Raw genomic sequence first — 20133 nt, 5'->3', positions numbered from 1 at the left:
CAATGAAATGATCAATAATGATTCTGATAGAGTTATGGTGAAGTATCCTACCCATCTCCAGAGGGAGAGGTGATAAACCCAAGACACACAATGAGACATATGTTTTAGCCAATGTGTGGACTTCTTTTACTTGATTACGCACATTTGTTACAAGTGGTTTTTTTTTCTCACTGGGGAGGACTAGGGCTTTCCTATGCCTTTAAAAAAAAAAGAGAGACAACATAAAGAAAGCTGGAAGAAATCAAAGACCAGCAGCACATCTATTAAAGTTACATGTTGAATGTTATATAATTAAAGGAGAAAGCAAATTGTACACAATTTTACAATTTTTATTACACGATTTCACAATTTTTATACAGATTTGCAATTTTACATACAATTCTCTCCTACTCTACAATGTATATGGAAATACTCATTTTATTTGTTCTTTTTTAAGGTAAAAAAAATAAATAAAAGATAATTTCTGAGTGTACCTTTGAGTAGTGGGGTATAAGAAATCACTTGTGACTTCTGGAAAGTTGAGTTGGAGTGTGATCATAAGTACTTCTTACTTCCATGACTAAGCCAAGTCACAATGTAATCTAGAGTTTTAGAAATGTTCAACTATTCTTTTGCTATTTTATGCTCTATGGGAGGTTGTTAGAGGAAGCCACAACAAGACATAGTTTCAATCAAGGGTGAGGCTAAGTATCAGACAACAGTTTTCCCATACTAAGGTAACCAACAGAGGTCTCTTCATTTTGATATATTCAACATTCTGCAGGCATGAACTTTTTTATGACATATATATTATATATAATACATATAACATATGTAAGACATATTAAGTTGTGTGGTACAAACATTAAGTACAGCATGCAGACAAGGCAGAGACAATGTAAAGCAGTCAAAGAAGACTTCACAGGGTAGATGGGCTTTCCACTGAACTTTGAAAGACACACAAGGCAGAAGAGAGAAGGGAACATTCTGTAAGGACGGCATGAACAAAGGCCCAGAAACTGAAAAGAGCATTATGCAGTATACATTATCATCTTTGTTTCCTTTTATCCATCCTACAAACAAAATAATTGTGCTAGACTGATAATAGTATTAGATGTTTTTAACTTAAGATTTTTTTCTCTTTCTCAAGATACTGGGTTCTGGGGTATCCCAGAAATAACTGAAGGCTCCAGCTCAACTTTGCCTCTGTCTCACCTCCCAAAACTAAATCCTGTCAAAGGAAAATAATCAAGCAAAAATAGATAGTGACTGTATTGGACAATGTAATCTTCTATCCCATGATAGAGGGAGGTGGAAATAAAACATTTTCAAAACAAAAATACTTCTGTGAATTTTCATAAGCTTTATTTCTCTTAAGCTTGACATCCTGGAGATGCAAAGTATTATGATCAACATTTTAATAAGATAATAATAATGGCTATCATGTATATAGTGCTTTAAGATACTGAAAGTATTGGACATATGTTATCTTGTTTGATTTTATAGAATGGGATATCATCATACTATGCTTCCAGTATGAATATAATATTTATGTTACTTCAATGTCCATTATTTATTTTTTCTCTTTTACATATTTTTATTTTTTTGTTATTATACAGGCATTTTCAGTTGTGTCAGACTTCTCATAATCCCATTTGTAGTTTTCTTGGCAAAGATACTAGACTGGTTTGCCATTTCCTTCTTCAGCTCATTTTACCTATGACAAAACTGAAGAAAACAGGGTTAAGTGACTTGCCCAAGGTCACATCGCTAATGCATCTCTGAGGCCAGATCTGAGCCCAGGTCTTCCTGATTCTGGGCCCTGCACTCTATCCACTATACCATCTAGTTGACCTTTTACATATTAGTTCTAATATGTAAACTCCTTATATTAGTTCTAATATAAACTCCTTAACAGCAAGAGCTGTTTAGTTTGTCTTTGTACTAGTGCCCAGCACAGTGCCTCGTCCATAAAAGGTATTAAATAAATGCTCATCAGTTTGTATTGGTTCTATCATTATAGCTGCCCTCAGAGCAAGAAATTTAGTCCTCAACTTTCTCTAACTCATTAAAACAATTAGTGTCTGTACAGTGTCTTAAGCATGACACATGCCAAATAAATACCTAATGGCTCACTATAAGCAGGAAGTCTCTGGGACATATATTGCTACTCCAGCCTTCTAGTGCCAAGGTCCAAATGAACGCACTCAACCACTCCCCTGGGAGGTGTGCAGGCACTACATAACATTTGCAACTGTACAAACCAGTTCTGGTCAGAGACTCATTTGGTATCTCAAAAACAAACATTCAGGCTTTCTAATAAGCACTGTTAAGTACCAGGAAGGAAAAAAGGCCATAGTAACCATTTAAAGGTACCTAGGAAACCTGTCACAAGGACCAATGCCACATTTCCCAGGTTAAGAGGTATTGATCTTTTGATCCACTCTTTGGGAAAGGTCAAAGTCAACCTCTCTAGGTCTCAGTTCCCTTATCCTCAAAATCAAATAGGGACTCCTGCAGGTGTGACTTCTTATGACTGTAACTGCATAGTAGAATAGGGATCTCTCTGACAAGCTGACTGAGCCTCAGTATGACAATAGGGATACCAACCAAGTTAAGATTTAACACCCAAAATATCTCCTTGGTCATATGATGACAATTAAGATTCACTTTACTAAGTTATTAAGCCATTACCTCTTAAAGTTCAAATATCCCTAGGAGAAGTAACTTGTTAAGGAAATTAGCAATTATGTGAATTGATTCATGATAAGAAAAGGGCATTTGGAAGTACTAGCTAGAAGTGGGGAACCTGTGGGCTTGAGGCCACATGTGGATTCTCTGGGTCCTCAAGTGTGGCTCTTTGACAGAATCAGATCCCTAGCCTTGGCCACAGGTTCTCCACTCCTAGCTAGTACTTCCAAATGCCCTTTTCTTTAACATGAACCAATTCACATAATTGCTAATTGCTTTAACAAGTTAGATCAGTGCAGCAACCAAGATAATCCAGGAGAGATGAAGAAAGACCCACCAACCCACCCAAAAACACAGGAGTTAAGAGTCTGGCTTTGGCACAAAGCTTCATGTCAAAAATTAAGGCTGGAAATGTGATTAAACAGAGACACCAAGCACTATAAGATAGTATTATGGATATAGAGACATTAAAAAATATAACCTAAAAGACCGTAACCTCACAACAGGTACAAGCAAATTCAAAGTAAAAAAAGAAAAAAAAGGATTATCCACAAGAGTTACATGAATGCTTGGAAGAAATAAAGCAAAAGATAACAAAAGAAAAAAGTTCTGAAGGAAGGAATTGTAAAGGAAATAAACAGCCGAGAACAGTAGAAAATCTTAAAAGAGTAATGGACTCTCTGAAAATTAGAACAGATCAGATAGAAAGCAATGATTTCATGAGTTGAGAAATATTAGAACAAAATCAAAAGACTGGGAAAACAGAAGAAAACATTTTGATCTGCTACCAAAAATTGACCTGGAAAAAAGATCTCAGAGATTTAAGAATCATGAGATTCATCAGTGGAATAGATTAGGCACATAATATACAGAAAGAAGCAAATAAGCACACTAGCATAGTATTTGATAAATCCAAAGATCTCAGCCATTATGGCAAGAACTCACTATTGGGCAAAAATTGCCAGGAAAACTGGAAAGTAGTCTGGCATAAATGAGGCACAGACCAACATCTCATAATGTACTACAAGATACACTCAAAATGGGTACATGACTTAGATATAAATGTTTAACAAATTAGGGTAACATGGAAGAAATTACCTGTCAGAACTATGGGTAGGGGAAGAGTTCATGACCCAGCAAGAGAGAGCGAGAGATTCACTGGAGGTAAAATGGATCCTTTTGACTACATAAAATTTAAAAAGGCTTTGCAGAAATAAAACCAATGCAGCCAAAATTAAAAGAAAAGGAGAAAACAGGAGAGAAAATTTTGCAGCACACTTCTCTGAAAAAGGTATCACTTCTCAAATATACAGAGAATGGAAGCAAATTTATAAAAATAGAGGCCATTCTCCAATTAATAAATCATTAAAAGCGGTTTTCAGAAGAAGAAATCAGTTGTCAATAATCATATTTTTAAATGCTCTAAATTACTAATAATTAGAGAAATTAAAATTAAAATAACTCTGGAGTACCAACTCTGCCACCCATTAGATTGGTTAAAATGACAGAAAAATAAAATGATGAATGCTGGAAGGGGTATGAGAAAAGAGAAGGTTCACTAATGTACTTTCAGTAGAGTTGTGAACTAGTCCAACTATTCTGTAGAACAATGTACAACTATATCCAAAGGGCTAAAAACAGTGCATACCCTGTGACCCAGCAATATCAATAGTAGGTCTATACCCCAAAAAGATCAATGAAAAATGAAAAGGACTCACATGTACATGTATATGTATAGCACCTCTCTTTTGGTGGTAAAGACTGGAAACCCATCAAGTTGGGGAATGACTGACCAAGGTATGGTATATGAATGTGACATTATGTGCTATGAGAAAAGATGAAAGGGATGGTTTTAAAATAACCTGGGAAGACCTATATGAACTGATACAAAGTGAAGTTAGCAGAACCAGGAAAACAATCTTCATAATCACAACAATATTATAAGCATAATCAACTGTGAAAGACTTAGTAATTCTGATCAATGCAATGAGCCACCACAATTCTGAAGAACTCATGTTATAAATTGTTATCCACCTCCAAACAGAAAACTGACAGACTAGAGTCCAGACTGAAGCATATTTTTTCCTTTATTTTTCTTGCTTTTTCTTTTTTAGAACATGGCTAATGCAGAAATGTATTTTGCATGACTTTATATGCACAAAAGGTATCCCAACAGTGGAGCCTCAAGATCACAGGTTCTCCACCCTTGGATTCTATTTCTTGCTTTCTTGCTGGGTAGGGAAAAGGGTAAGGGAGGAATAGCAAGGAGTCCTTTGAACATATGGCTATAACATTTAATTCATATGATCATAGCTTTAGAGCTGGAAGGGACCCAAAGGTCATCAAGTCCAAACCTCATTTTACAGATGGAGAAAACTGAGAGTGAGAGAGGTTATAACTACCCTATGATCACACAGCCACTAAATGTTTGAGGCAGGATTCTTTATGACTCCAAGTTCAGTGCTCTATCTACTGCATTCATCTTGCTCCATCTCTTTTAGGTTCAAAATACACTACTGTTTTAAGGAATAGAGTTCTACAAAATTGTCAGAGCCTCAAAAATGATATTGTAAATCACAGATTTCAAGAAAAAAGCTTTCAATAGAGTAGTAACCTGAATGCTCAGTGCCACATGTTCTGCATAAGTCACCCAGGTATATGAGACTATGAACTTACCTAAATAAGCAAGACATTTAAACCTGAAAGCTAGTGAAAGAGTATGTCAGGAGCACAGATTTGGCTAGCTCCCTCTACTCTTAAGATAGACAGGAACAATGTCCAAAGGCTGAAAGCACTCAAGGAACCTGGATTCAGTTAAAGAGTGAATTCAGTTATAAGACAAATTTATCAAATTTTTATTTCATTATTAAATATTTTCTCCATCATTTTCTTTAATCTAGACAATCAACAAAACAACATATCAAGCCCTGAAATGCTCTTACTAAAAATTTAACAACTGGTCATTTAAGCAGGCTCCACCTCAACTTTGCCTCTATCTCACCTGTCAAAGAAAAATAATCAAGCAAAAACAGATAGTGGCTCTTTTGGACAATGTAAGTAATCTTCTATCCCATGATAGAGGGAGATACATTTCATTGTGTGTTTTGCCTAATGAGGCTATTCCAATCTTCCCCTTCACCCAAGTACAGACAACCCTTCGTCTCAGTTCCCTTTGCTGGTTCATTATCCTTATCACATGCAGCACCTACTGGTCTACCCCAAGACTCTGTCCTGGCTCCTTTTCTCTCTATGTATATTTTCCCATTTGGTGAACTCATTAGCTCCTATACAATTATCATATTTAGGTAAATGATCTCACATCTATATATCTAGCCTTTGTCTCTCTCCCAAGCTCCAGGCATGAATCTCCAACTGCTGCCCATTTTACATTTTGAACTGGTGTCCCAAAGGTGTTTCAAAGTCAACATGCCCAAAACTGACCTCATCATCTTTCCCCTAAAACTCTGCCACCCTCTAAACTTTCCTATTACCCCATGCCTGGAATGCTCTCCCTCTTCTACTCCAACTACTGAGCTACCTAGCTTCTTTTAAGTACCCCTTTTTAATTGCAAGCCTTTCCCAAATGCCTCTTAATTCTAGTGCCTTCCCTCTGTTAATTTCTTCCTATTTATCCTGTATAGTTTGTGTGTGTGTACATGTGTGTGTGTATACATACATATATGTACATATATATTTGTTTACCTGTGGTCTCCCCCATTAGATTGTCAGTTCCCTGAGAGCAGGGACTGTCTTTTGCCTCTTTTTGTATTCCTGGTACATAGTGAGTGGTACATGGTAGGTGCTTAATAAATGCTTATTGATTGAAGAAACCATCATCCTCTTGGTCATCCATAGAAATGGAACTGGAAGGTTCCAAACCTTGATGTAATCCTCACTAACCCCATATGTCCATTCTGTTTTCAAATTTCTGTTGTCTTGTTTCTCCCTTCAAAACATCTCTTGTATATGTTTCTCCCTTCAAAATATCTCCCTACTCACACAGCCACCACCCCCAGTTCAGGTCTCATCACCATTCACCTAGATAATTTCGGTGGTATTCCTGATTCACATCTCTCCCTACAAATTGATTTCTCTATATCATAGGTCTTACTACAACATTTCCTTACTCAAACCTCAATGACTTCCCATTACCTGGAGAATCAAATACATTTGATCTGTTTGACATTTAATACCCTTTACAAACTGGTTCCCATCTACCTTAAGAAACATTTCTCTTTCTCTTTCACTCTCTCTCCCTTGCTCTAGTCCTCCTCCCCCCCTTCCCTCCCTCCTTCTCTCTCTCTAACTAGCCTTCAGAAAGATCCTCACCAAAGACATTCCATCTTATCTCCTGCATCCCACCCCAAATGCACTACCTCCACAGTTCAGCCTCTAGGCATTTCTAGTTTTCTTCAAAGCTCAGTTCAAGCAACACCTTTTACATAAAACCTTTCCTTATTCCCCAGCAGATAATGCCTATGGAACAAAATATGGTAGCACATAATGGGCACTTACTAAATGTTTGTTGACTAAGTCATAACTAGGAATTCCAGAGCCTCTGGGAAATTCAGTCTAGCTTCAGGGATGAGACAATAGTCTGAAGTGGTTGCAGGGAAGAGGGAAAGCAGTGGCTAGTACCACAAACCACTTTAAACACTGATCCTGTGCAAGCCACACAGCATGGATATGATAGCATGGATGACTGCTTGGGAAAAAAGAGAGCTCAGTTTTCCTACATCAAGTTTATGGTTCCCTAATGGAAGGAATGACAGTCACAGGATCTTAAGCCCGGGAAACATCTAGTGAACATGGGATCAAGAGACTGATGCGGGAGAAGGGCTAGGAGATAGGATAGGAAGCACAACAATTGATCTCCCTCCCACTTCAGTCCATTCTCCACTCATTCATGTTCTAATAGTATTTTTTTAAAGAATAAGACTGACCATGTTGACCCTATTCAATAAACTTCAATGGATCCCTATTATCTCTAGGATCAAATATCAAGTCCTCTAGAATTAAAAGTTCTTCACAACCTTGTCCCTTCTTACTTTTCTAGTCTTCTGGTCTACTTGTTATGTTTCTCCAAAATGACACTCCATCTTCCAACTTCAGACATTCTTTCGCACTGGATGTTCTCATACCTGGCAAGTCTCCCTCCTTACCTCTGCCTCTTAGGTTTCTAGGTTTCCTTCAGAACTCACCTCAAATGTCACCTGCTAGTTTCTCCAAGCTGCTAGTGCTTTCCCCTCTGAGATTACTTTCCATTTACTCATAATATTCTAAGTACTTATTTGTTTTCTGTCATCTCTCACACACAGAGAAGGTGCTTTAATGGATCCTTAAGTACTGATACCCACACCTGGGATACTGAAGCCTCAGGCTAATTATGGCTCGAGACAGAGGACCTAGGCTTAACTCATAATTATGCTGCTTAGTGTGTGACCTTGAGCACATAATCTAAAATTCCTAAGCCTCAGTTTTCTCATCTACAGATGAATGGAAAGGTTGGACTAGATGGCCTCCAAGTTCCTTTCTAGTTCCTTATCTATGACCCTATGTCTCCTTGAAGTCAAGATGAAAGGAAGGTTGCCTGTCAAGTCTGTTAAATCCAAAGAACTGTTTAGCAAAACAACCAAATGGATTTATTCTTTAACAAGTTATAGTTTTTAGAATTTTTAGAAATTAAGTTTTTAGAAATTAAGTAATTTAAAAATTCATATATTTAATAGAATCTTTAATGAATAATTAGAAGCACTATAAAAGCTCATTCCCTAATTCTGATTCTAAGTTTTTGTCTTTGTCCTCTATAATCCCAATATAGTGTAAAAATAAATTGATTCTCAATGACGGTGAGAGAAAGAATAAAATTAGATACATTGGTGGAAAAGAATTAATCAGAAACAGTTATTAAGCACACTGAGGATGCAAAAACAAAAATGAAACATTCCCTACCCTCAAGGGGCTTACATCCTACTAGGAGAATAATACATAAAGTAAATAAAAAGTAATTTCAAGAGGGAGAAAATGTCCACTAGAATAGGAGATGGTGCTTAAGGTGTGCTTGAAAGAAGCCAGGGACTGTACAAAGTGGTAGCACACTCTCGACATGGGGAAATGCTTTAAAAAACACACAGAGGCATGTACAGATTATGTAATATACTAGGAAAGGTAAGCTGGTCAATTTGCCTGGGACAGAATGCAAGAAGGAAAGTGTTACGAAATAACACCTACAAACCAAGTAGACTCTCTCTTCAAATTTTGTTGTTGTTTAGTCATGTCTGATACTTCCTAACCTCATCTGGGATTTTCTTGGCAAAGATACTGAAATATCTTTCCTTCTCCAGCTCATTTTACAAATTGAGGCAAACAGAGTTAGGTTACTTGCCCAGGGTCACATAGCTAATCTGAGGTCACATTTGAACTCAAGAGAAGATTCTTTCTAACTCCAGGCCTGGTGCCTATGGCTCCACCTAGCTTCCATGCGTCTTGAAATTACTTTGTTAATTACTTTATGTATTATTCTCCTAGTGGGGCAGCTAGGTAGTGCAGTGGATAGAGCATCAGTGCAGGAGTTAGGAGGACTTCAGTTCAAATCTCACCTCAGATACTTGACACTCACTAGCTGTGTGACCTTAGGCAAGTCACTTAACCCCAACTGCCTCATCCTGGGTCATCTGCAGTCATCCTGATGAATATCTGGTCACTGGATTTAGATAGCTCTGGAGAAGTGAGGCTGGTGACCTGCACAGCCCTCCCTCATTCAAAACAAAGTCAAGTGCAAGTCATGTCATCATGTCTCTGATGGCATGGTCTTTTTTGGCAATGAAGGATGAACACACATTCTCCAGTAGGATTAAGCCCCTTGAGAACAGGAAATGTTTCATTTTTGTCTTTGTATCCTCGGTGTCCTGCATGTAGTAGGTGCTTGATGTTTTTGATTATCTGAGGTAAAATCTACTTTGGAATTTGGTATGAAAACATCCTTCCTACCATTATATCTAATCACATCCTTTCTGCTTGTCAGTGGTCATTGAAAATGGGTTTCTTTTTACACTATATTGGGACAGAGTCAGAATTAGGAAATGAACTTTACAATCTTCCTCCAGATACTTTCCCCAAATTCTTTATTCCTTCTTTTTTTCTTTTGAAAGACTGGTGTTTAGTTGTTTCAGCTGTGTCTGACTCTTTCTAACCCCATTTGGGGTTTTCTTGGGAAAGATACTGGAATGGTTTGCCATTTCCTTCTCCAGACATTTTACAAATGGGGAACTGAGACACACAGGGTTAAATGACTTGCCCAGAGTCATACATTTGAACTCACAAAGAAGAGTCTTCCTGATTCCAGGTGGCACTCTATCTACTGTGCCCCCTTAAGTGATCTTTGAAAGCCTAGACTCTAAAAACTCTACCTTTCTCCCTTTCCCCCTATATCCCCATCCTCTCTCCAAACAATACCAGCCCACCAAGATAGGAAGCAAGAGGTCATTCTCCTAATGTTCTTTATCAGCTCTACAACTATTACATTTAATTTCACTCCAACTATAGGCTGACATGTAAATTCCAGTTTTGACATGAGTAGGAAGGAGGGAGAGAGGTTGTTAAACCTTGGCTAATTAAAGACTGCTAAAAACTTCTGAACAGTACCTTACTTTCATTCTACACTGGTCAAAAAGCAGGATTCAATTTAAAGAAAATGCTGATAAAAACTGCCAAGGGTATATAGTCTTCAGGTCTCTGATCTAACTAACAAACATTAGCAACCTGAGCCACAGACTTTCACCCTAAGAAAACGATTTCTCTTAAGGGAGGGCATGGCATCCTAGAGGCTTAGCTCCAGGTGGAGCTAAAGAGTACTTGATGCTCCTGTAAAGTTCATTTACCAGGCTATCTAAATAGCAAGACAGCTATTTAGATCTTCAGTCCTCTCTCCTATACAATTTATCACTGAGGTTCTCCAGTGAGAAGCAAACCCTTTACTTGGTTAAAATCACAGAACTTTAGGGCTGGAGTGGTTTTATAGCTTTGTAAATTCCAGTTGAAATTTTATGATTTTACAGATGAAGAAACCGAGAAGTAATTAAGGTTACACTAAGTTAATCTCAGTCGTCTGACTCAAAGTTTAGGGCACTTTCAACTAAACTAAGCTTAGTTCAATGACCAAATCTTGGCATTATCTCCAGCTCTTAATTGCTAAGACGCTTCCTTTAAACTCAAGGTAGCGACGATAATAAACACATTTCCATCTCCTCTCAAAATTTACTAAGCACTTTCTCCACAACACGCCCGTGAAGTGGGTGGGTAATACCTCCTTTTTCGCAGAGAGGTTAAGTGATTTGCAGAAAGGGTCAAGAGCCTGAATTTGAACTGCTGGATTTGCATTCAGGAGATGACTCATGACTCAGTATGGTCAACCTAAGGGAAGTTCAGTTTCCTCCTCTGAAAAATGGGAAAGACAATAGCTACTTTACAGAATTATCAGATTTTTTTTTTGTAAAGCTCAAATAAGCATTTGGTGAACCTTAAAGTCCTAGGTTAATTATTTTCGGAAAATACACAGCATATCATCTTTTCTTTCCCAAGGCTGGATGAAGTTTCATTCTCCATCTTCACAAAGCCCAAGCTACCTACGTTCTGGGACTTGGAAACATATCCCTACTTATTTTCAATTCAGGCCTGTCAAATCTCCCTTAATTAGACAGATAAAGAATAAAGAGAAACTCAACTCTTAGCAACAATGTTGCAAGAGAAAAAAATCAGTTCAGAAGTAAACCAGGGCGTCGGTGAATTAGGCTTTCCGGATCGTAAACTCTGTTATCTCTAAAAGACACTCAAAGTAGAGCCCCGGGAACAAACCATGAAGTAACTGCATTCCAGGAGCGCCGCCCGCAGGAGCGCCCCGGGCTTCCCAGCCCGACCCACCTTGAACTCCACCGACAGGTCGGGGGTGTAGTCCCGGGTCCAGAGCGCCCGCACCAGCCCCGCCAGCTGCTCCGTGACCTCCGCCCGGCCGGGCCGGGCCCGGTAGTGCCCCAGCGCCAAGAACTCGGCCAGCAGGTCGGTGTTGCTGAGGCACTGCACCACGGCGTTCATGAAGCAGGTGTTACCATGGTTCTTCAAGCCCTGCGTGCCGGGGGGCCGAGCCTTGTCTCCAGGACCGGGCTGGGCAGGGCGCGCGGACCCAGCCTCCCAGGGGACCTCCCCGGCCGGCCAGGGGGAGTGCCCCGAGCCGTCCCCGCCGCCGCTGCCAGGCTCGGGATCGTTCTGCCCCCCGCCGGGTGGAGAGTCCTCGGAGCGGGACAGCACGCCCAGAACGCGCAGAAAGCGGCCGAGAAGGCGGCGAAAGGAGCGGCGGCGGCGGAGGGGAGCGGGTGGCCCCTCACGTGTCCGGCCGCAGGCCCCCGCGGCTATTCCCGGGTCAGTCATGGCGCATGGCGCACCCCCAGCCTCCCCGGCTCCCCTCGGGTGTGCCCAGCAAACCCGCGCCGGGGCGGGGACAGCTGCTCCAGGCCTCCGGCCTCGCTCGGGGTCAGGGGGTGAAGGGCTCAGGCTACCTGTGGGGCAGGTGAGTTCGGGGCGGGGCCAAGCAGGGCGGAGCCAAGGAGCCTCCGCCCTGCTGGGGGGTGGGGCGGGGTGGGGCGGGGGAGAAAAGGACTGTCCTGAGGGTGTGCAGAGATTGGGTCTAGAGATGCTGGGAGCTTCCCTGGTCTTCTCCACCACTTCTCTTCCAGGTAAAACAAGGCTGAATAAATAGCACCAGCCCACGAGAAGGAAAGGACGAGCAGGGACACTCGAGGTAAGGAGGAGGAAGTAACAGTGACCCTGAGCTGGGAGGACACTGGCTGTGTTTATACAAAATGAAACTAGTTCATCCTTTAGTTTCATCTTTTCTGCGTTGTTCTTTAATTCATGAAGGCACTAATGATGTCTTTACTTTTTAGAACTTTGTATCCTATTAGATTTTAATCCGTTATTGTCTTCGTATATGTTTTTGAAATTTAAAAGCTTTATCATCTGGTTCTCGACATGCTTGTTTGATTTTGTTTCCCTGTAGTTTTGCAACTTTTGCTGAGTGTTATTATTTAATTAATTTCATTGCACTGTGGTTTGAAAATTCATCTCCTAGATCACCACCCCAACCGAGGCTCTCTCAACTCTTCTATTATAAAAACCTCAAGATGAGTCTTGCTCTCTGATATCTCTTCTCTACAGTCTATCCTCCACACAGCTGCCAAAGTATAATGAGGTGGGGGGAAGAGTTCATAGAGTGCTGAACCTACAGTGAGGACTTGAGTTCAAATGCTGCCTTGGACTTGTGACCCTGGGCAATTACTTGACCTAAAAATCAAGGCAGTTCTATACTATGTTATCCCATACTAATACTATACTGTACTGTGCTTATACTACACTATACTATACCATACTATACCATACTAATACTATACAATACCATACCATATTATACTATACTATACCATATGATACTATACCATGCTAATACTATACTATACTATACCATATTATACTATACTATACCATACGATACTATACCATACTAATACCATACCATACTATACCATACCATACTATTACCATATTATACTATACTATACTACACTATATTATACTATACTATACCATATGCTACTATATCATAGGAATACTATACTATACCATACCATACCATACTATACCATATTATACTATACTATACTATGTTATACTATACTATACCATATGAATACTATACTATACCATACCATACTAATACTATACTATACCATACAATACTATACCATACTAATACCATACCATACTATACTATACATACTAATACCATACCATACCATACCATACTATACCATACCTTGCTATACTATACTATATTATCCTATACTATACCTTACCATACCATACTATACTTAGTACTGGGGATACAAAAAAAAAAAGCAAAAACCAATCGTTGCTCTCAAGAGGCTCAAAGTCTAATGAGGAAGACAAGATGCAAACAAACAAGTATAAAAGTTATATGCAGGATAAATTAGAGATAGCCAACAAGAGAGAAGCTAAGATTAGCAAGGGCTTCCTGTAGAGATGGGGCATTACCTGAGACTTGAAAGAAGTCAGAGAAGACAGTAGACAGAGATAAAGAGAGAGAGAATTTCAGGCATGAGGAATAGCCAATCAAAATGCTTGGAGTAAGGAGAGGGTCTTATGCAAAGAAGAGCAAGGATGCCAGTGTCACCTGCAGAGGATGTAGAGAGGAGTAAAATCTAATTAGACCAGAAAAGTTAGAAGGAGCCAGGTTATAAAAGGCTTTAAAAGCCAGAGGATTTTATATTTGATCCTGAAGGATCCACGGGGGAGCCACTAGAAGGTAACATGGCCAGATCGTCAATAAATTTGAGAAGATCAATTTGGCCACTGATGAATTGGAATTGGGAGAGACTTGAAGCAGGAAATGTAATCAAGAGGCTATTTCAGTAGCCTAGAACTGGGGTAAAATTGACCAAACTTGAGAGGAATTGAGATTGGGAACCTGGGTGACTGGTGAAATGGGATAACCCTCAGTAAAAAGAGGAAAATTAGGAAAGGAGAAGGGTTGGGGTGGGGGGAGAGATAATGAGTTCAGTTTTTAACATTTTGCATTTAACTTGTCTATGGGAATATCCAGTTTTAGAGGTCCATTAGGCAGCTGGAGATACGCAGTGGGAGTTTAGGAGTGATATTGGGACAGTATAAGTAGATCTGAGAATCATCAGCAAAGATAATTGAATTCATGAGAACTGATGAGATGATCAAGCAAAATATAGAGGGAGAAAAGAGCACAGGACTGGGCCTTGGGGGACACTCATTAGTGAGCACACCTGGATGAAGATCCAGAGTGAAAAGGCAAAATCAGACTGATGGGAGAACCAGGAAAGAACAGTGTGATGGATAATCAACAATGCCAAAGGCTACAGAGAGGTCAAGATAAATGAATATCAAGAAAAGACCTTGAGATTTTATCAAGTAAGAAGTCATTTTAGAGGGAATAGTTTGAGTTAAATGATGAAGTCAAAGAGACCACCGAGACTTAAGAAGAGATAAGAGAAATGGAGGCATTAGTTGTGGATAACCTCATGGATTTTACCTATAAAAAAAGAGGAAGATAGGGTGATAATGGGCATGGACAGAACAAATGAGGGTTTTTTGAGAATTGGGGAGATACAGACATATTTGTAGACAATAGGTAGGCAACCAGTAGGCAGGGACCGATTGATTGTTAGAGAGAGAATAGGGATGATAGAGGAGACAATCTCTGGGAAGGTGGTTAAATGAAATGGGAACACATGGCAAGGAGAAGAGTTTTCCTCTTCATGAGAGAGAAGGGTGAAAGTGGAGGTAATGGTGGAAGGCAGCTGAGTGATATGATAGGAGGAGGATATTAGAGAAGGCTGTCAGAAAATGGTTTTAAATTTAAAACTGAAAGTATTAAAAACAAACATAAGAATTATTTTTACATGTCACTGGGGAAAAATAAAATACTAAATAAATTTTTTAAAAAAGAAAATGGTTTCCTTTTTTTTTCAGTGAAATGTAGGGCAAGGTTCTCAGCTGACGGTGGTGGGAGATGATGCAAGGGATGAAAAGGTTTGAAAGAACTACTGTAATGAATGGAAAAATAAATCAATTAGGGATGTGTAAAAAGGATTGCCTTGCTGCAGTGAAGGCATAATTGAGATAACATAACATATTTGTAGTATGGCATGGAAGCATGTGATTTTTGTCTGTAAAATGGGGATAGTAATAACATCTGCCTCAGAGGATTGTTGCAAGGATCAAGTCAAATGTGCCTTGTAAACCTTAAGGTGTTATTATTACATTCAGAATCAAGTCTGATTATATCACTTCCCTTCTTAAAACTCCTTTACTTTTCTATTACTTCCATGAACAAACACAAACTCCTATTTGGCATTTAAAATTCTTTACAACGTGGCTCCAATCTATACCCTTCTTGTTTAATTAATCTATGTTGTTCCAGTCTTATTATAAATTCTTTGCTTCATATTCTCTTTGGTCCAGCCAAACTGCTCTTTCTGTCACATAACATTCATTTTCTATTGCCATGCCTTTTCACAGGTTGTTCCTAGAATCCTCACCACCACCTCTTGGAATTCCTAGTTTATGTCAAATCTTAGCTCAAGTGCTACCCCCTACAGGAAGCTTTTTCTGATTCCTGAGTTGTTAGCTACCCTACCAGGTGCCTTGTAATCACTTTAAATATATTTTGTATTTACTTATTTGTATGCACATCTCCCCCATATAGAATGCAAGCTCAAGGACAGAGTTTCATTTTTGTCTTTGTATTCCCAGTGTCTAGCATAGTGTCAGACTTAGTTGGACCTTAATAAATGTTTGATTGAAGAGTACCGTCTGTGAAATTTCTGCTTCTTAAACATTTATGTAGATTCTCTGTGACCTGTTACTTTATTTTTTTATTTGAAAAGATTTTTATTTTTAGTGTTTTAGCTGGCCCTTTCTCAACAAATATATCTTCAGACCTGTTACTCAAAAAGGGGTGTGTGTGCCCCACTTCTGTAATTTAGTTCTCTCTATCTTTTAATTCCAACTTATTAAGTAAGTAGCTCATAACTATTGTTTCTTTATTATTAATCTTTTTATTTGGTTTGTCAAATTTTGAGAAAGAAGAAAGTTCTTATTTCTTCTTCTTTTATATGTTTTATTTCTTCTTGTATTATATTCTTTTATGAATTCAACTCAATAAATTGTTAACGGATATAAATTGAGAATTGTTACTTTTTTCCTTTCACCCTTATATCATGCCTTTCCTTCCATTTTTCTAAAGGGAATTCCACCTTAAATACCATTGCCATATCTGCTTTTTAAATTGAAGTTGTGTAATGCACTTTAGATTTCCTAACTTTAATCTAGCTATATTTTTGCACTAAATATATTTTCTGTAAGCACCATAATGATGAATTTTGTTTTTTGATCTATCAAGTAATTCTTTTTCTTTAAAATAGGAAAATTCAGACCATTCACATATATTGTTATGTAATAAATTTTATTTTTCTCTGACTTCTTATTGTTCTTGATATTGCCCAGAGGAAACAAATCTACCCGAACCATATATATCTATTTCAACTAATAAATAAAACAAGTTCTGTTTCAGTTTTTCAGACAATTCCTATGTACCCCAAATTTTAATCCCAGCTCTTTTCTCTTTTTTATTATTTCCCATTTTTGTGAAATACGTTTTTTATTATTAAATGTAGATATAACCTAAATGTCTAATAATAAGAGAATGGTTAAATATAGTATATTAATACAATTTAATACTATAATGTAGTTAAGACTCAAATAATTGAAATATAAATAAATATGATAGTAATAAAATAATGTGAAAGGAACCAATGCAGAAGAACAATAACTATGTAAAGAGGAAAGGTGAATGAGAACAAATATATATATGAAATAATGGAAATCCTGATGGAGACTTACAATAACTGAAAACTGATGACAGTTTAGTACACTGAAATTAATTTAATGTAAATAGTTAAAAGCAAATTTAATAAATAACATTGATATTTGAAATTGAAGTTATAAGAATAACCAAGAATTCTGTTTTGACTACCAAAGATAAGTAGATTGGGTCAACCTATCTTCAGATGTTTCTAGCACTATTTGGTGGAGCCAATTTTTTTCCTACCAAAATTGCTTTGGGGGAGTAGGTGGTTGGTGGGACAACAGAGCAGGGTGTGAAAAGTAGGGGTATGGGAACAAGCATTACCTTTTAAGAACAACGCTAGAATACATTAATCTGAGAGTGTGAAATGCTCATCCATCATTCACTTGAAGTAATAGAGAACTCACTGCTTTCCAACGGAGACCGTCCTACTTTTGGACAACTGAGTTTTAGAAAGTTTTCCTCACATCAAACCAAAATCTGCCCCACTGAAGCTTCTCTTACTCAAGTTAATCATCACTGTTTCCTTCAACTGATACTCTTATGGCAAATTCTTTAGTTCTCTTGACATTCCAGTTGCCTTTTTCTAAACATGCTCCAGGTTGCCTACGCTCCAAGGGACCTATTAACTCAAAGGTGTAAATATTCCCTGCCTGTGCCTGCAAGTCCTATTTGAGGTATATCCATATCTTACCATAAGCTCAACTCAACACTGTGCTTTCTACTCTTTTTGTATTACATTTATATGAATGGAGCACATGGACGCATCAGTCTTGCTCATTTTTGCAATGTGACCAGCCCAGCCCATCTTTTCAGCCACACATTTCTCGACAATACCCCTTCTACTTCTTATAAGTGATCATTTGTAATGTATTCCAGCCTGCTCATGCCTACCCACCATGCTCATTTTCCTTACTCTTTAAGTGATCCACAACTATTTTTTTGTTTTTGGAAATAGTTTCCCATAATTCTAGGGCATATAACATCATGAGAAATGGAGATGAATAGAGTCACAGATGGAAATGAGGAGTGCTACCCACCTCTGTCCTTGATAAAGATTGCTAAAGATATTAATGGGCATGTTAAGGAACCATATCCCAAGCTCCAAACAAGCTCCAAACAATCCTCATTAGTAGGATTATTTCAGTAGATAGGTACTTTTTTTTTTAAAACATTTGTTGATGATTTTTCTAAAGTGCAGGTCTGACCATGTCACCACTCCCCTATTCAACAAACTCCAGTGACTTCCTATTAGCCCCAACATGATATGTAAATAAAACAAAAAATTTTTCCAGTCTTATTATACTTTATTCCCCTTCATATCCTCCCATGTATCCAGTGACATCACAAAATATTCCATCTCAGTGCATTTTCACTTATTGTCCTCTGTGCCTGGAATAGTCTACTCTCCCCAGTTGCCTCATTCTGGGTCATCTCCAGTCATCCTGATGAATATCTGGTCACTGGATTCAGATGACTCTGAAGGAGAAGTGAGGATGGTGATCTGCACAGCTCTCCCTCACTCAAAACAAAGTCAAGTGCAAGTCATGTCATTATATCTCTGATGGCATGGTCTTCTTCAGCAATGAAGGATGAACACACACAGTCTACTCTCCCCAACCCTGCCTTCTAGCTTATGTGGCTTCCTTCAAGTGTCAGAGAAAATCTCATCTTCTACAAGTAGTCTTTCCTAATTTCCTTTAATGCTACTTTCACTTTGCTTATTTTCTTCAATTTTTCTTGTATATATCTTGTTGGTGCATAGTTGTTTGCATTGTCTCCACCGTTAAATTGTGAGTTCTTTGAGGCCAGCCATTGTTTTTACCTTTCCCTAGCACTCAGCACAGTTCATGTCACCTCATTGACACTTAATGCTTGTTGGCTTGACTTGAATCAGAGGCAGAAAGGTAGACAACTAGCCTCAGATTCAAGACAACCTGGGTTCAGGTCCCAAATCTGACATGCTGGCTTTATGGCTCTGCATAAACCTCCTAACTTTTCAATGTTCCCAGTAACTCGGATTATAAATTGCAAAGTAGGAGCAGGTGCCAAGCTGCATTGATAGAATGAGTCTCTCTTGATGACAACAGTGAAATCATGTGTCTAATTAAAAATTTGCACTTTTGGATTTTTTTAACCTCACCATCACTTTAACTTTCCAAGAACTCTTCCTCCTATAGAATCCTCCCTTGCAACAAGGAAATTAAAACCAAAACTATTCAACACATTGACTATATCTGAAAATATCCACCTTATTCTGCACCAATAGTTTACCACCTCTCTAAGAAGAGGAGAATTCTGATGTCTTTTCATTTTGCTTTCTTTTACGTTATTATAGTCAATGTATATAGTTTTTTCTTGGTTCTGCTTACTTCATTTTGCAGCAGTTCAAATAAATCTGCCCAATTTTTCTCTAAGTTCTCTGAGTTCCTCATATTTGTTATTTTATATGGTACGATAATATTGCATTACATTCACGTGCTATAATTTGTTTTAGGCTAAAGGGCCATTCTTTGTTTCCAATTTTTTTGTTATGACAGAAAGCACTATGACTATCTATAGACTATATACTTACCTATATAAATATATAAATTCACACACATATACCTTTCCTTCTATCTTTGACATCTTCAGAATGTATATGTAGTAGCCATATCAAGGTATAAATACTTTTATTTCTCTCTTTTTTTAGTATAGGGAAAAAATGGTTTGTACTCTTTGTTTCACCAAAAGAATTTTATTATTTTGTTTAGTTTTATAAAGAAACCGGATGCTAATTAGATTTGTCATAGCCTGTAGTGTATACATTAATTTAAGTTGTATTGTAATTTTTATTCTGTTGGCATGCCGTAACCATGGATATTTCTCTCCAATTATTTATTCTCCTTTATTTCTGTAAAGGATGCTGTATATTAGTATTTATATTCTTTATGAGCATATTATAGTTGTTTAATTTCAGACATTTCATGAATTTTATAGTTATTGTGAATGGAATT

At 38.1% G+C, this 20133-nt stretch overlaps 1 protein-coding gene and 1 long non-coding RNA gene across 4 annotated transcripts in view; one reads left to right on the top strand and one right to left on the bottom strand.

Annotated features, from left to right (window-relative positions):
* USP43 (ubiquitin specific peptidase 43) overlaps nucleotides 1–12232 on the bottom strand; it is an 82413-nt gene extending 70181 nt beyond the window's left edge. For 2 of the 3 annotated variants that reach the window (XM_072641058.1, XM_072641057.1), the window contains exon 1: nucleotides 11590–12191. In XM_072641058.1, the coding sequence (XP_072497159.1) occupies nucleotides 11590–12093 (504 nt within the window). In that variant the 5' untranslated portion in view covers nucleotides 12094–12191. Of the gene's footprint in view, nucleotides 1–11589 lie in introns of all 3 variants that reach the window. The other variant, XM_072641059.1, reaches the window with a different exon arrangement.
* A 75-nt stretch (nucleotides 12233–12307) lies between these two features.
* The window catches only part of LOC140525562 (uncharacterized), a 31486-nt gene continuing 23660 nt past the window's right edge, over nucleotides 12308–20133 (top strand). The window contains exon 1 of the long non-coding RNA XR_011974057.1: nucleotides 12308–12463. This is a non-coding gene — a long non-coding RNA (uncharacterized lncRNA). The remainder of the gene's footprint in view (nucleotides 12464–20133) is intronic.

The sequence above is a fragment of the Notamacropus eugenii genome, chromosome 2 (genome assembly GCF_028372415.1).
Source record: "Notamacropus eugenii isolate mMacEug1 chromosome 2, mMacEug1.pri_v2, whole genome shotgun sequence".
NCBI classification, from domain to species: domain Eukaryota; kingdom Metazoa; phylum Chordata; class Mammalia; order Diprotodontia; family Macropodidae; genus Notamacropus; species Notamacropus eugenii.
Note: the sequence above shows the minus strand (reverse complement) of the source record. Positions and strands in the feature narration are given on the sequence as shown.